Here is a 16,652-nt window from a genome sequence, read left to right as displayed (position 1 = left end):
TTGCCATATGCAGATTCCTTCCGTGTGACAGCTGTGGAGTCGACAGAGATCGGAGGTGCTATTGGACGTATTAAGGCTGATGATTCAGATGTCGGGCGTAATGCTGAGATGGAGTACAGTATCGTTGGTGGTCATGACACGTTCAACATTATCACTGACCAAACCACACAAGAGGGAGTCATCATAATCAAAAAGGTAAATATTTATTTAGGTATATTTTTGGGGTAATTTGCCTTTCCTTTTATGTGCTATGTAGTCTTCTTTTATGTATTACACTGCTTTGTGTTTTGTAGACTGCAACCGGCATCAAACTGTGAGCAGTCGTTTCACTATTTCTTAACTGATAATGGCTGTCCAATCAGGCAAAACCTTTCTTGTGAATAGTGACATGTTTTCATACAGCTGCCACAAATAGCCTTCAACACATGCTGAAGTGTTAAAAGGAAAGCCTTTCAACGAAAAAACTAAAAAAAGTCTTACTACTACATCAAAAATACCACCTGAACAGAAAAAATGTCTTTTAAACTCAAGGCAAAATTCCAGTAAAATATGTTTTTTATTGTTTAGTATGTGAACATGCTTCTTTTTGAATGAAATACTAGCTAATACCATATTTTACAAACCTGCCATCATAATTTCTTTAGTAGTTGTCTTTAATCTTTACAGTAGGAGTTTCTCTTCAATTTAGTATTAAGTCTTAATTGCAACAACTGTAAATTTGAGCTGTCTTTTTAAAAAATGTCTCAATATGTACATTTGACTTTAATGGAAAGACAAAGTAGTACTATTTCAGATTAGAAAAAGCCGTGTGATAGCGTTTATTCATGTAAGGAAGACATGACAGCATTTATTTTTGAACTGCAGTGTAAAATCAGATACTCCAAGTCTGTGAAATGAATAATATAAAGCGGTAATTTGCAAGAAACTCTTTTCAGTTCTCCCCCTGAGATTTTGCAAGATCAGTATCCCTCATTTGGATTTGTAACTTAGAATTTAGAGTATGAATAAGATAAAGGCAGACAAAGGAAACGCAATGAATTGCTTATCAAAATCCTGGAGACGGACTGTTTTTGTGGAACGGTCTACAGCTTGACTTCTGGTGCTCTTTCATCTCCAGGCACTGGATTACGAAAATAAGAGAGACTACGAGTTTAGAGTGGAGGTGAAAAACACCTACTTAGATGCAAGGTTCATCCACGGTTTGCAATTCAAAGACTACGCCACAGTCAAGGTAACAGTAGAGGATGTGGACGAGCCTCCCGTTTTCACCAGGAACCCTTACATCATCGAGGTGCATGAGGACACAGCTGCTGGCAGCTTCGTCGGTGTGGTGTCGGCCAGGGACCCCGATGCTGACAACAAGCCAGTCAAGTATGCTACAAGACACAGCTAGAAGTGTTTAGACCCTAAACAGTGCCAGACTCCCTCCCACATGCAAAATCCCCTCCCTACCTTTGTCATAGCAAAGTCATTCTCCTTGGGAATTATCTCCTCGCTATTTAGCCAACTTAGGAATTAATCAATGACCTGTTAAGCAGAGATTTCCTCACCGACCAAGTGGACGTAATTCGTTATTGTGGTAATGCGATTGTTTCAAAACTCATTGTCCCAGCTGTAATTGTAGTGGTATAAAAATCAATAAGAAAACAAGCAACACATGGTAGAAATAAAAACTCTCCTCTTATCAGCTCTTTCAGCAGGATGATGAAATTGTGCCCACTTGGCTAAATCTAATCCATCAGCCTGACCATGTGTCGGTGTGTGTGGGGCTATGGCTATAGGGGGGGGGGGAGATATTATTCATGGGTCCCTCCTGGTTATTTCCCTGTGGAAGATGGCGGCGGCGGCGGCGGCGGCCCTGTGAAGTGAATACAAACACTGTTTATTTCCCGGAATTATGTAAGCCCTCAGTGGCACTGCACAAAGTCAAAGAGCCTAATTTGCTGTATCGATTCACACAGCTCAGTACCGTCATTCAGAACATATGGCGCCTGCCTGATATGCCACTCTCGGCCCATGCCACATGGCGTATTGTGTTGCATATTCAAATTTCAGTGGAATATGAAAGTTGACTATGACAAATGAGAAGGAATGAGGAAAAGATGTATCATCCTTGGACAATAGGGAGGAGATATTTATTTAAGATTCAACTGATGTACTGTGTAAAGTACATTGTGGATTGTATGAAGTAAAGATGTATGTGTCTTGTGAAGAGAGATCTGTGCAAGCCGAAAACATAACTGCACTTTTTTATGAGCAATAGTACAGGTATGCAAATGTCAGAGATACACAAGTTGCTACATGTTCACAGATCAAGGCGTGTTCTTTTTATTTTATTGTATTAATTACATGTCTGCACGTAATTCTTTCAGATACTCCATTGATCGGCATACAGATCTAGAGAGGCTGTTCAACATTGATTCTGTGAACGGCACCATCACAACACTCAAAGCATTGGACAGAGAAATGTCAAAATGGCACAACATCTCTGTGGTGGCCACTGAAATAAGTACGTTTTGTATTTTATGTTGCAATTCCCAATATATGGCCTTTACTTTTGTCAAGATGCTTCTTTATTTCTAATTCTTCGACAACAACAAAAATGCTCTTATTCATTTATTTTAATCTATTTGTTTCAGATAACCCACGTCAGACAACTCGAGTGCCTGTGTTCATCAAGGTCTTAGATGTCAATGACAACGCCCCTGAGTTTGCAATGTCCTATGACACGTTTGTCTGTGAGAATGTCAAAGCAGGACAGGTGCTGAAAATTCATGAGCTTATATATGACATATACTGAAATAAGGATTTGTTTGGCTTACATTATCATTTAAATAAAAGTTCAGGTTTATTATCAGTTATAAGTATTGTGATTTACTTAGACTGTTATACATAACGTTGCTGAATTACCATCCATATCATTATACCGGGTACCGAATGTAATACTTTTTAGGCACGGACCAAAATGCCTCCTTAGTATCGAGTATCGAAAAATGCCTCCTCATTTAATACCAAATTTCAATACCTAAGGAGAAAATCTCATCAGCTTCAGTGAGCCAATAAAGCATGCAGCATGCTTCTACCAAGATCTGATAATGCTGGTGATTGGCTGTCTAACGTTACACATCGTAGAGACACACAGGAAAAAAACTCTACGTTACGCACAGAGACTGGGCTCACGTAGCAGGAGTTGTCTACTTAGACTGTTATACATAATGTTGCTGAACTATAAGTCATATCAAATTGTGCACGTGTGTGCTTGTGATCATATTTGATTAGATGTGTGTGTGTCAGAGGTGCTTAGCCACCAGAATATGCATGGATACGTAAATGACCTTCAATTAAATTAACTTGGAAGCAGGTAACACATGTGGTTATTGTGAGGCTGTGGTCTTAGGAGAACCATTTCCTATGTGAGGAAACCGTTTTCAGTCTTATTGGGCAAAATGCCAAACAGAAGTTGGCAGTGATTATCTATCAGTCTCTTCCTGACATTTCCAGAGGAAATGTCTGAATCCACAATGCTCCCTCCATGATGCGCATGGTGCGTGCTGACAGATCTGTGTTGGGGGACAGTCATTCACTCTAAAGCCACATGCGTTTATAGCTTTGGAGTTTCGAGAGACATCAAATCCCTTAATTGTCTAAACACTCCTCACTAATTGCAGATTAGTCTACAATGTATCCGATCGGCCCCAGTTTACTCTCAGTGAATGTTTAAGATTAGATGCTTTCAGATTTACCTTCTAAGGGGAAGATTTACAAGCTTCCATGTGTTTTCTCATACTTTGTTTCTCCGCAGCTGATTCAGACCATAAGTGCTGTTGACACAGATGAACCCCTTGTTGGACACAAGTTTGTCTTTAGCATAAGTTCCACCAATCCAAACTTCACAATTGTTGACAGGGAAGGTAAGACACACATTTGTTCATGTTTACTGAAAAACCAAACATATTCAAATGCTTCTCCTTGTACGTTCAAATAAAAATGTTAAAATTGTTATTTGTTCGATTTCAGTCTTGGTTGATTTATTGATTGGTGAAATGGGGTTTGAAATGATAAAAATCTCAAGGGCCATAACTTTATATAAAATCATAAATTAGAACAGTATATAAACACTTTATTTGAAAAGAATGTATTACACATTTCCATTGTGCGATTGCAGTCCTTTGATGCCCTTTACTGAAAAATCCTTGAATGTCCAGAGTTGTGGCAACATTTAATTTACAGAAGAGCCATCATGAAAATCAGCCTTGGGACAGTCATCCCACATCTATCCTGCCTTGTGCTACAGACAGTTCCTTGGGTCATACAATGAAAAATATGTTAATGAAAAAAGTAGTTATGCTCACAACCCTTCTTAGAGAGAAAGAAATGTAGAAGTCATTAAGCAAGCTTGCAGTAACATATTGGACAACTTCAAATGCCGGATCTGCATATTCCCTTTCCATTTAGTAACTGATTCAGTATGCCTAGTCATTCAGAATGAATATTAACTCAAGATCCTCAACTACTGGGGTGTATCGCAGTAGACAAAATAAAAAGACTGCAAAGAAGCTTAAAACAGAGAGTGGAAATTCTACCCCAAGCGGAATTTTACAAACAAACTTTGGACTTTAATTAGTTGTTCAAGAAAGTGTGGCTATGCGTAACCACTTTGCTCATGTCTTTATAGAATGAAGACTACCATATGATTCCTCATTAAGCTGTGTTTACTCAAAAACAAAGTCACATATCACATGTTGTTACTAATATGCTAAGTGTTAGTTTTGATTACTATTGAGACATCTTTACTCACGACCCAGGTAATTCTAAATGGCCACTGAAAGTTATCACGAGCCGTCTGTCACAAGATACAAAGAAAAGGAAATAAAGATTGCAATTCTTCCCTATATGATCACTTAGGTGAGGGAATGTTATTAGTTATTAGTGACATCTTTACCCATTTGCATTGTTCCACAGATAACACTGCCAATATCCTGACGCGGAGGGGAGGTTTCAGCCGGCGTGAGATGAGCATGTACTTCCTGCCTGTAGTGATCTCAGACAATGACTACCCGATTCAAAGCAGCACCAGTACACTGATCGTGCGCGTGTGTGCTTGTGACAGCCGTGGAAACATGCAGTCCTGTAACCCCGAGGTCCTGCCCTTCTCAGATGGTCTCACAACTGGAGCTCTGGTGGCCATCCTGCTCTGTGTCATTATTCTCCTCAGTAAGTCCCCCCTGTGTATGAGCATGTGTGTGAGAATGCATATTTTAACCCTCTTGACCATCCTGTGATATTTGTTTCTTTGTTCAGCCACGGTTGCAATTGCTGCTTGTTTCAAAAAAAATAGTTATTTAATGGAGGTAAAGTCAATTTGATTTATATAGCCCAGAATCAAAAATTACATATTGGATTCACAGGGCTTTTCAAATCAGTAAAATGTACAACTTTAACTTTTTATACTCTCAAATGATCCTTTGCTTTACCCCACCCCTGTTACTTCCTGTTGCTATGCATGCTAAGCTTTCTATTTAGGCATAGCACATTTAGCATTTTATACTAATAATGATTGCCGATATTTAAATTCATGGTTCTTTTGTAATCAATGGGTCTATAATTTCACACGGAAGTTAACAAAAGCAGGCATCTCATTTGTAGCCAGCCACCTTTGATTTTGACGGCTGGAATGAGAACTTTTGCTGATTAACGTTGTCTTCTTGAGTTGGTTGAAAACTGGTCCGTGTACTTGGCGGCCAACGGATTTACGTTTTGAAAGGAAAAAAACAAAAATGAAAAACGGACAGTTTCCAAATTACCATTAGTAAATAGGAAAACAAACAACGGAAAACAACCCATATTCGTTTTTTGTTTTGATATTAAAAAACGGAAAACAAAAAACTATCTCGTTATCCGATTTTCTTTGATGTGTTTGTAGATGGAACTCGGAAATTAAATTGTGTGTATAAATCTTATTCCTCATTCATTTTTTTCGTGACCCGGAAGCGATCGTAGGTAGTAAGCGGCTGCATACCCGGAAATCATTTGGACATCAATGAGACCCACGATACCATGGACAGTTAGAATGATACGGACGTAAAAATGTTTTTAGACGAATATGCTCGTTTTATATCAGAAAACCGAAAGAATGGGATGTCTTGTGGGGATATAGCAGCTGCGTTGGGTTCACAGTTTGGAACGATACGGGGGTTTTCTCAGAGGAGTGTGCGGAGGTGTGTGCTCAGCAGGGACTTGTGGCGAAACACAAGTTGACTTTTATTACGAAGTGGTCACAGTCAGCGCTGACTGTTCTCATTCATCAAAAATTTGTCTACACAACAAGACAACCATCATAGTCTAATAATAATAATAATAATAATGAAGCGAAAACATTTTCAAAATTTCTCATTTTCACATAAAAGGTCTCTAACGTTGTTTTGCGCCATTGCTTTGGCAAATATCTGTCAAACTAAAATCGAAACCATGATATGGCTTTCCCTTATCAAATCGCAAAAGACTCCAATTTAATACAACAATATCTGTCAAACAAACAGGGCTATAATTAGTATAAATAAGATATAAAATCAATATAAATGTGATTTTTGGAGGTTAAAAAAGTAACTAAGTAACTCTACATTTTAAATAAGCTACCTTTACTATTTTACTTGTACTTGAGTAAACAACAAAGTAACAGTACTTTTACTTAAATAGAAAATTTTTTTTACTCTTTTCACTTCTGCTGATTTATTTAAATCTAAAAATTGCATAGACCTAGACCTAGTCTGCATATCGCTTTTAATATGCAAATATTAAAAGCATTTCACTGGCGAAACACAAGTTGACTTTTATTATGAAGTGCAGGAGATTAGCGCTGACCGCTCTCATTCATCAAAAATGAGTAGGGGTGTGACGAGACGCTTACTCCACGAGACGAGACACATCACGAGATTGGGTTCACGAGAACGAGACGAGACGAGATTTTAAATTTTTTTTTTTAAGAAATCCTCAATGATGAAATATATGAATGGAAAATAGTTTTTTTATTCAACTGAAAAATCACAAAATGCAAAACAATTTAGGTGTCTTTTGAAATCAACTATTAATGATGAATGTTATTTAACTTTTTTTTTACTATTTTAATGAATCATATGCAGTAAAGGACATGCAAACACTGCAAAATGTTTTGTATAAAATCTACCAACTGGCTTCTGCCCTGTGAAATCTAACTCCTTTCCACAAATCGAACATAAAAAAATAAACAGTATAAATAAAATAAATGTGTAAACAACAGAAAATGTTTAAATGCAAACAGTAAGTGTATCAATAACCAAAGTACTGCTCTCTCAAAACTACAAGTGCAAACAGAAACAATTTTTTTTCTATAAGATAAACTACACAGAACAGCCTAAGATATGGTCATGTTATTTTTCAAGAATATAAGCATGTCGACTATTTCTGGCAGCAGTTGAGACCTTTGGGCAGTAACTATGTCTCCTGCAGTAGAAAAAACACACTCACTTGGAACTGAGGTAGCAGGGATGGAAAGGTATGCTTTGGCAAGTGGAGACAGCAAAGGATATTTAGGAGTTGCCGAAATCCGACATTTTCCACCACAGAAAATGGCCTCATATCAGCTGCAATGAAAACGCCTATGTCCCTCGTTATTGCCGTGGCTCTTGCACTTACCGGTGGCAGAGATGCAAAGGCTTCTAGAGTTGTTTGGCCTTTTAATTTTTTCGTCGCGGGTGCAGTAGTTAGTAGAGAGCTGTGGTGGTGCTTTAAGTGTTTTTGCATAGTGCTCGTGTTAGCCGCGGTATACGGCATTTTTTTCTTACAATATTTACATATTGTGTTCGTCTTGTCTGTCACTCTTTCGCCGTTTATTATTTCCGCAGGAAAACCAAAATGTTTGCACACAAATGATTTAAAAGTGGCAGGGGGATCTTCAATAGTAATTTCACGCTCCATCACGCTGACATAACATCGCCTCACGAGACAACTTTTCACCTCGACGAGAAGTCTCGTCACGTTTTAATCTCGCGAGATCTCGTTTTACGAGATCTCGTCACACCCTTAAAAATGAGTCTACACAACAAGACAACCATCATAGTCTAATAATAATAATAATGTGCGTACGTTTTTTTTTGTTTTTTTTTATCAATCGCCGTTTACCGCTTTTGTTAAACATACATATGAATGCTACTCTTAAAGTAAATAAAAAGCTGACCACCACAGCTACGCCGATATGCAGACTAGGGCTAGGTCTATGCAATTTTTTGATTTAAATAAATCAGCAGAAGTGAAGAGTAAAAAATATGTTCTACTTAAGTAAAAGTAGGCCTACTGTTACTTTGTTGTTTACTCAAGTACAAGTAAAATAGTAAAAGTAGCTAATTTAAAATGTAGAGTTACTTAGTTACTTTTTTAACCTCCTTAAATCACATTTATTTGATATCTTATTTATACTAATTATAGCCCTGTTTGTTTGACAGATATTGTTGTATTAAATCGGAGTCTTTTGCGATTTGATAAGGGAAAGCCATATCATGGTTTCGATTTTAGTTTGACAGATATTTGCCAAAGCAATGGCGCAAAACAACGTTAGAGACCTTTTATGTGAAAATGAGAAATTTTGAAAATGTTTTCGCTTCATTATTATTATTATATTATACCATTATGATGGTTGTATTGTTGTGTAGACTGATGAATGAGAGCAGTCAGCGCTAATCTCCTGTGACCACTTCATAATAAAAGTCAACTTGTGTTTCGCCACAAGTCCCTGCTGAGCACACACCTCCGCACACTCCTCTGAGAAAACCCCCGTATCGTTCCAAACTGTGAACGCAGCTGCTATATCCCCACAAGACATCCCATTCTTTCGGTTTTCTAATATAAAACGAGCATATTCGTCTAAAAACATTTTTACGTCCGTATCATTCTAACTGTCCATGGTCTCGTGGGTCTCATTGATGTCCAAATGATTGATCCAAAAACGAATAATGGGTTGTTTTCCGTTTTTTGTTTTCCTATTTACTAATGGTAATTGGGAAACTGGACGTTTTTCGTTTTTGTTTTTTTACTTTCAAAACGAAAATCCGTTGGCCGCTAAGAACACGGACCAAAACTCTGCCTCCAGCTGACGTTTTGTTTTGAGCTGACTCTTTAAAAAGGAAATATGATGAGGAACCCTGTATAAAAAGATCTTACGCATCCCCTTGACTGCTGAAGACTGAGGCTATTTCTTCTATTCCCTACCAATCGATGCCCCATGTAGTAGACACGTAAATACGGAGCAGTTTTGTTCTCGTTTGGTAGGGTAGCAAGTCAGCCTTAGAAGCACAGAGTATAGAAACATTCCATATAAAAATGTTGTTACTAATAAACAACACAGAGGTTGTACAAAAGTGTCTAAGGGTACCAAGTTTCACTTAGAAGAGATAATACATGATTGTAGAACCACTGTTTAATTCCATCAACTCCAAAGATGTTACCTCCTGCGATGTCAAACGTGTCCCTTTCTTTGTGACAGTGAATTTTTCCAAACAGCGATCTACCTGACCTTGAAGTCACATTAACGTGGGTGGCTTGTAAGCACTACGGTCGCATATATCCCTGCAGTCCACATCGACATTCATTGCTACCATGGCTGTGCTCAGAATCAGCTGTCGTTTTAGCATTACAACTCCTGAACTCTTGGTAGGAAAAGAGCCAGACCTAGGATCTTAATGACCGTATCACAGCAGACAGTGTTATTTTTTTGATGTTCTTTTTTCACGGTGGTGTTTTGCCGTCTATGGCGTGGACACATCATGTACAATTCGCACTCCAGACAGGCCTTACTTTCATATGCTCCATGCTACAGCCAATTTAAGGTGCTAAAGTCAATAACATGGCCCAGAGTGAGTTGCTTTTCTCAAGTACATGATGGTGAGTGCCCACATGGGGGGAATAGTGAATACCTCTGCTATAACAAGGTCTATCATTACAAACAGGACATCGATTGAAAGCTGTCCCATTTCACTGCAATCAATACAATGTTGCTGAAAATGTGCATTCATGCCAGCAGTCCCCACTCTGGCTGGCACCAGCGTAGCATCTTAGTGTATTAAAACAATTATTGTGACACCAAATACTTGCAATTGTTGATGCAAGGAGATGTTGCTCTTACACAGTTCTATCTCAAAGTGCACAGGAATGACACCTCATACCTAAATGACAAAGTAAGTTGTTTATCAGTGCCTTCGAAAATGACTCATGTGGTCAATAGAATGACTCATATGAATGAGCATGCAACCTACTTACTTAAGCTTAGATCTTTAATCGTAGTAATCTTTAATCTCAGGAATACTGCATTGATTTTTGGCAGATACAAACCATACGCCCAACCATCCACCCTGATGGTTTCACTGGGCGCTTTGAACACGTTTTGCTACGGTACTTCCACCTTTGCTTCTGAGAGAGGACCGTAATTATAAACGGGACTACAGGAAACAGGAGGTTTACTATAAAAAAAACTACAAAAAATAAGCAATATAAGGCATGCTACATTGTGTAAGAATTTCTCCCATCTAGCGGTAAAATTGTATGACAACCAACTGAATATTACTTTCTAGCCCCTCCCATTCCAAACGAGTTATAACTCCTACGGTGGCCGTATTATTCCAAGAAGTACGACTTTGTCTGCGAGAGTTCCTTCCGGTGTAATAATAGTTTTATGTTATTTTGGTACCATTTCATTGCTAACATTAGCTATCAGGTTTCCAAACATATGCAAGCTAATGTTAGTAAAGTATCAGTGCTATCGTTATTCTGTAAATTGTGCAAGATTAATATTGTATGGCAATGTTTAATGCGTAGGAAAGAAGCAACGGACGTTTGTGTTTTTAATATATTTCTCTGAGCGGTATGAACAATGTCAATGAGACCGAAATTAGACCTTAGTATCTCCGTCGTTTACACACAGCTGTTCTAGCTGCAACTAGTCTGTGTTACAACTGCACATGACGTGAGTTGTCTGCCAGGGAAATCACATACGATTACGTTTGTTACAAGATAGACAATCCTTTTTCATCACTGACGTGAGGAAAAGTATCCTAGATGTTGTTTTAGTCGTTTCATGCTATAGTTAGCCAAGCAACTATAAAACTTCGAACTTAAACAAATAGGCAGAATTACCTTTTGAGAAGAAAGCAGGCAACTTTGGCGTCCCTTTTAAAATGATTGCTCCTTATGAGCGCTTTCCGTCTTGGAAAAGCCACTCCAATATTAACTTTGGTGTTGGCGCCACATGGTAGTATTCTGAATGATTCTGAATGGCAGATTCTACGCTTACGAGGAATACTTTGATTAGTTGGTGGAAGTAATTACACATGCACGAGCACGTATTTGTGAAAGAACAAGGTTTTTTTTTCTAAGAATCAACTCAAAAAATTACACAATGGACCCCGTTAAACAAACAACCAACGCAGTTGGCATGTCAACCCAGCAGGATCAAGGACACTGCAGTAATATTCAACATTTCTGTCGCCTGCTGCAAAGAGCTACAGGAGGTTTTGGTAGGGTCCCTTGAACATGTAAGCAATAATTAGCAATTCAAGCAAGACCAATCAAAGACAGGTCACTTTGCATACTCTGTAATCCACGGCAGTTCTTCCTCAGAATAGTACTGTGGTTCTTAGCTCCATTTATTTGCAAATAAATCCACTTAACAAAATGGTCTGTGTATTTCCCTGGTAGGTTGCATGTTACTTCCTGACAACCTAAAGCACCAATTTAGTACTCCTCGTGATCTAATGCAGTATGTAAATGTAAAGTTTTTATATAGCGCTTTTCTAGTCTTTACGACTACTCAAAGCGCTTTTACATAGTACAGGAACCATTCACGCTGCCGCACAAGGTCATACAGGCCACAACAGTGCCTATCATTTTACCCAGCAAAAGAACAGAAATGTGTAGTGCTTATATTGTCAAGGGCATATCAATAAGTAATGGGTTTTCAACTGTCACTGAACTTTACCCCATTGGCTAAGCTTAGTGCTTGATAGGAGCAGTTATGACATGGGGACTATAATTCCTTGTATTCTGTTGAACTGTTTAATAAAACTTGTGCATGTGCGCGTGTGTGTGTGCATGCGTGTATATGAGCCTCTAACCCTTTTCATGTGTCAAATTTGAACCCCATTCCTCCTGTCACAATCTCTTTTTTTTTGGACTTTGCCATTTGATCTGCACCCTGACTAATTTAGTAATACAAGCAAATTGCTATTGACCTTCTTTTCTTCCATCTGCTTGTTTTAACTCCAAATTTTAAATTGGGGTGTCTGGCGGTGGGCAGATACTCGCTCCCATATCGAGTGTACTGAAGGTTAAACGTCATGCTCTCCTCTTGAGCAAAATATCATGACATCTGCTCATTATCTGACACTTTTCGCGCTTGAACCCCCCTGACAGACTGTCTCATTCACCTCTGCTTGACTCCGACAGGCAGGGCACTGAGCTAGAACAGCTCTCCCTATCTGGTCCCTTCTCATTGCAGCCCTCTGCTCTGTATTAAATTGTGGCACCGGTCAGTTTATAAGAACCTTAGAAACAGCCACCTCCACCCCCATACAACCCATGTCGAAGGCATTGTAATTAACACTCAGGCGGGAGGCAAGTATACAACTACAGTACCTGCTGGTAGTACAAAAAAGGTAAAGGAAGGAGAAGGAAAGGAGCACATGTGAAGCAGGGTTTATGCTAGTCCTAAATGAGAGATTGCTTCCGCTTTTTCTGAAGAATTATGGGTTTATTTCGAAACTTGCAACCACACAGAGCCACTCTCTGGAAACATGCTCACTCTGCAATATCTGATTGTCTTTAGCTGCTGAAAAAGAATGGAGATGAGATAAGGCTGTGTGCTGGAGACAGAGTGAGAGAGAAAAAGAAGGATCCTCTAACCACCGTGCATTTCATACAGTGAATGTTCCATTGAAGGGAAAAAGAAAGTGGAAGCTTTTTCACTGAATCTTTAATAATGGGAGGTGAATGCCTGAGGCAGTGTGGGGGATTTGTCACTGGTAGCAAATGTGTCTCCCCTCTGCGCTTCGGCTTCCCTGTGCTCTTTAATGCATGACACATGTTAGGAGGCACACATCTTATGCTGAGCTTTCTCTCCCTGCATTTCCCACTGTTTTTGTGTAGTGATCGTGGTGATGTTTGCTGCCCTGAGGAGACAGAGGAAGAAGGAGCCTCTGATCATCTCCAAAGAGGATGTCAGAGACAACGTCGTCAGCTACAACGATGAAGGGGGCGGAGAGGAGGACACTCAGGCCTTTGATATCGGCACGCTGCGCAACCCAGAGGTGATGGATGCTAACAAGCTGCGCAGGGACATCACACCCGAAATGCTGTTTCCCTTTCGGAGGACATCACCTATAAAGGATAACACGGACGTCAGAGACTTCATTAGCGGGAGGCTTCAGGAGAACGATTTGGATCCAACGGCGCCCCCCTATGACTCCCTGGCCACGTACGCGTATGAGGGCAGCGGGTCGCTGGCGGAATCCCTCAGTTCACTGGAGTCCGCTGCCACTGAGGGGGACCACGATTACGATTACCTCAGCAACTGGGGACCACAGTTCAAAAAGTTGGCAGAGATGTACATAGGGAAGAGCCCCGACAGAGAGACCTAGACAGAGACATGATGGTCTCTCTTTTTCCATGCCCATTTTTTTCCCCTGTTTATCTAGCTAGCTAGCTACGCAGCTATTTGTCTAGCTAGCTAGCTAGCCACGCAGCTATTTGTCTAGTTAGTTAGCTAGCCAGCTAGTTGACCGTCTGTCTACCTACCTACCTATCTATCCAGCTATCTATCTGTTTATCCGTCTAGTTTGCTAGCTAGCTAGTTCGCTAGTTAACTAGTAGTCTGTTTGAATCTCACACGCGTGCATGCGCACGCAAACACACAAAGACAGCAATTCCTGCAATCCACTCGTGGATGCTAAAATGGAAATTAACACTTGTTGAGCTTTCTCATTAATGGAGATAGAGTATAATTCTCAAAGTTTTACTGTTTTTGGTCATAATCAGTAAAGATGCCTTTGAATTTTAGGATTTTTTGTGAACTATGGTGTGGACAATGTGTTTTGTAATTGACCTGAGAGATAGTAGTATTGTATACTATCAATGTTTAATGGCATTGGACTGGGTTTGGGTGGGTGAGAGAAGGAGTCAAGTGGTTTTTCCAGCCACCTCCATTAAATACTGTAACTGTACAAAGTGTTTTTAATGATGGACATCCTATATGCTATTTGCTATCTTTGTTTGACAAGCAATGTTCATGTGAGTGGTTGGTGCAGTTTATTTGTCAAACTGTGAATTAATTTCATCATATAGGTGTAATATGTAATGGAAAGTGTATGTTGTAGGAGAACTGTCATACACTGACAATTCATACTGTTTGAATGCTGAGTCATATGGTTTATATTTATATTTTTATACTTATTTTCTTAATAAAATGATGTAAAAAAAAAAAAAAAAGAATCAGCTATAGTTCCAGTTGATTGTCTTTATGTGTGGTTTTTAAAAGGCTGTTGCTGTAGATGTTGTATAGATGTATTAAGGACAAACACAATGGCAGTTTCCTGAAGAAAAGCAAGTATCCAAATGTCATGCAGTTTGTGAGTTGGGAAAACTGTTCCACCCACTATAACTATCAATGGAGATGTGGTTGATCAAAACATTTACAGAACCGTCTAGGTATGCTGTGGGATAATACAGGCCATGTTAAGATGTATTAAAACTGTTAGGCCTAGGTCAGTGTACATGGCGGGAGATTACATAACAGCATTGCATTTTCAGTTGCTTCTTCTTTTATCTGGGTTAGTATTGTTAAACATTTATAGTTTTCAGAATAAAACACAGAGGGTATAATGTGTATAGAGACCCAGAGAAAAAGAAAAGGAAAGTAAGACCTTTAATCTTTATATTTTTATCTATTTATTTTATATCAACATTGCAATAACTAATTTCCCTTGGCTGAAAACATCAAATTAATTAGAAAATCTAGCTGTCTTGTTAGCATAACCACGTTGCTCCTGAAGTTGACAAGCTGCCTGAATTCAGCAAAGATGTAAGAGGTGCTAACTTGGGTTTTGACAGACAGAATATCCCTACAGATGTGGAATGTAGTAAGTAATGCAGTGCTATGTATTTTTGTGGGTAGATTTAAGATGAATCTAATCTGTATTTGTAGCAACATGTAAGGCCCAGGACATGGCGCATTGGCCTCTACAGTGCATCTCATTTTGACTGGAGTTGGACTTGGATATTCTCTCTTCTTCTTCAAAAACTGACTTGACTAAGAAGAATGGTTTCATGTTTGCTATACCCATTGAGACATCATGAATGATACCTGAGGAGCAAGAGTTATTGTGTGGTAGCAATGATAAATTATCTCTCAACTGTGTGCTTAATGGTGTCCGGGTTGGCTCAGTGGTAGAGCAGGCGCACATATACTGCGAGGTTTATGCCTCAACGCAGAGGTCCAGGGTTTGAATCCGACCTGTGACGATTTCCTGCATGTCTTCAAAAATTAAAGGCGTAAAAGCCCAAAAAAATAATCTAAACAAACAAAAAACTGTGTGCTTAATCTTTACCGGGAAACCTAGCACAATACTCAGTTCATTAAACAAACCAAAGCCGAAGAGAACTAAAAGCCAGAAGAAAATGTTTCCCAACTTAAAGTATACTGAACGGTGCTTGGTTAATTACACACTCATCCGCAAATGTTCTGTTATTCACAACAGTACTTGCTGATTAGTGGGCAGCTGTGGAGATGACAATACCTCCAATCAATGCCCTTCTCACTTTGTTTCACTTGATTTCATATCTTAACAGCTGCCAGCTTACCGTTGCGGTGCCACACATGTACTGTAGCTGTTGTCTTATTATTTTAATGTATGATTCCTGAAGTAGTTCCAACCAGTGGTGTAGTCTGTGTGATACGCAAGTATACGCAGTGTACCCACTAAGAAAGCTCCAGGATTTCCATATACCCACTTAAAAATGCCCAATGATACGCAACAACATACTTTCCATTATAGTTTTGATATATTTTGAATTGTCATCTATGTTTTTCTTCTTCACATAGGCTAAATAAAGGCATTTCCACTGTAAATCTGTGCATAAAAGTGCATCAGAATACAGGAAATGAAGTCCTTGATGCTCCAAACTTCCCAGGGGGAGGACACCCAGACACCCACTTTTGAGCAAAATTGAAATTTGATGTGTCAAACTCTTCAATTTTCTGCATTCTGGTAAATGTGTCTGCACAAATTTATGGTGCAAATGTCTTTATTAATGTAAGCGAAATTAATTAATTTTGTGGGGGGGTTGCACTGGCCAGTTTTGATTATTTTGATCTTTTGTAAATTACGCCTATGACAGAGAGCATTTGACTTAACACTGTACATTTTGCGGCCTTTGCTAGCGTTTGTGTTGCCATGGACTGCAATACATGGATAGGAGTTTCTACTGGTTTGGCCACACCTACTACAATCACCTTTCCAATAATGCAGTCAAATACAACAACAATACTCACCAAGGCCTCAAAAAAGTCAAATTAACTCCTCTCTAACATAGTGCATTTTTTATTATTTGCAGGGCTGAATTGTATTTCATTGTAC

At 39.1% G+C, this 16,652-nt stretch overlaps 1 protein-coding gene across 1 annotated transcript in view; it reads left to right on the top strand.

The window, feature by feature from the left end:
- Positions 1–13,658, top strand: part of cdh10a (cadherin 10, type 2a (T2-cadherin)) — a 28,307-nt gene extending 14,649 nt beyond the window's left edge. Inside the window, exons 5-11 of the mRNA XM_028569185.1 lie at positions 14–195; positions 1,118–1,371; positions 2,373–2,509; positions 2,640–2,761; positions 3,803–3,911; positions 4,963–5,214; positions 13,168–13,658. Of these exons, the coding sequence (XP_028424986.1) occupies positions 14–195; positions 1,118–1,371; positions 2,373–2,509; positions 2,640–2,761; positions 3,803–3,911; positions 4,963–5,214; positions 13,168–13,658 (1,547 nt within the window). The remainder of the gene's footprint in view (positions 1–13; positions 196–1,117; positions 1,372–2,372; positions 2,510–2,639; positions 2,762–3,802; positions 3,912–4,962; positions 5,215–13,167) is intronic.
- The last annotated feature ends 2,994 nt before the right edge of the window (positions 13,659–16,652 follow it).

The sequence above is a fragment of the Perca flavescens genome, chromosome 22 (assembly GCF_004354835.1).
Source record: "Perca flavescens isolate YP-PL-M2 chromosome 22, PFLA_1.0, whole genome shotgun sequence".
Lineage (NCBI taxonomy): Eukaryota > Metazoa > Chordata > Actinopteri > Perciformes > Percidae > Perca > Perca flavescens.
This window is presented reverse-complemented; position numbering and strand designations above follow the sequence as displayed.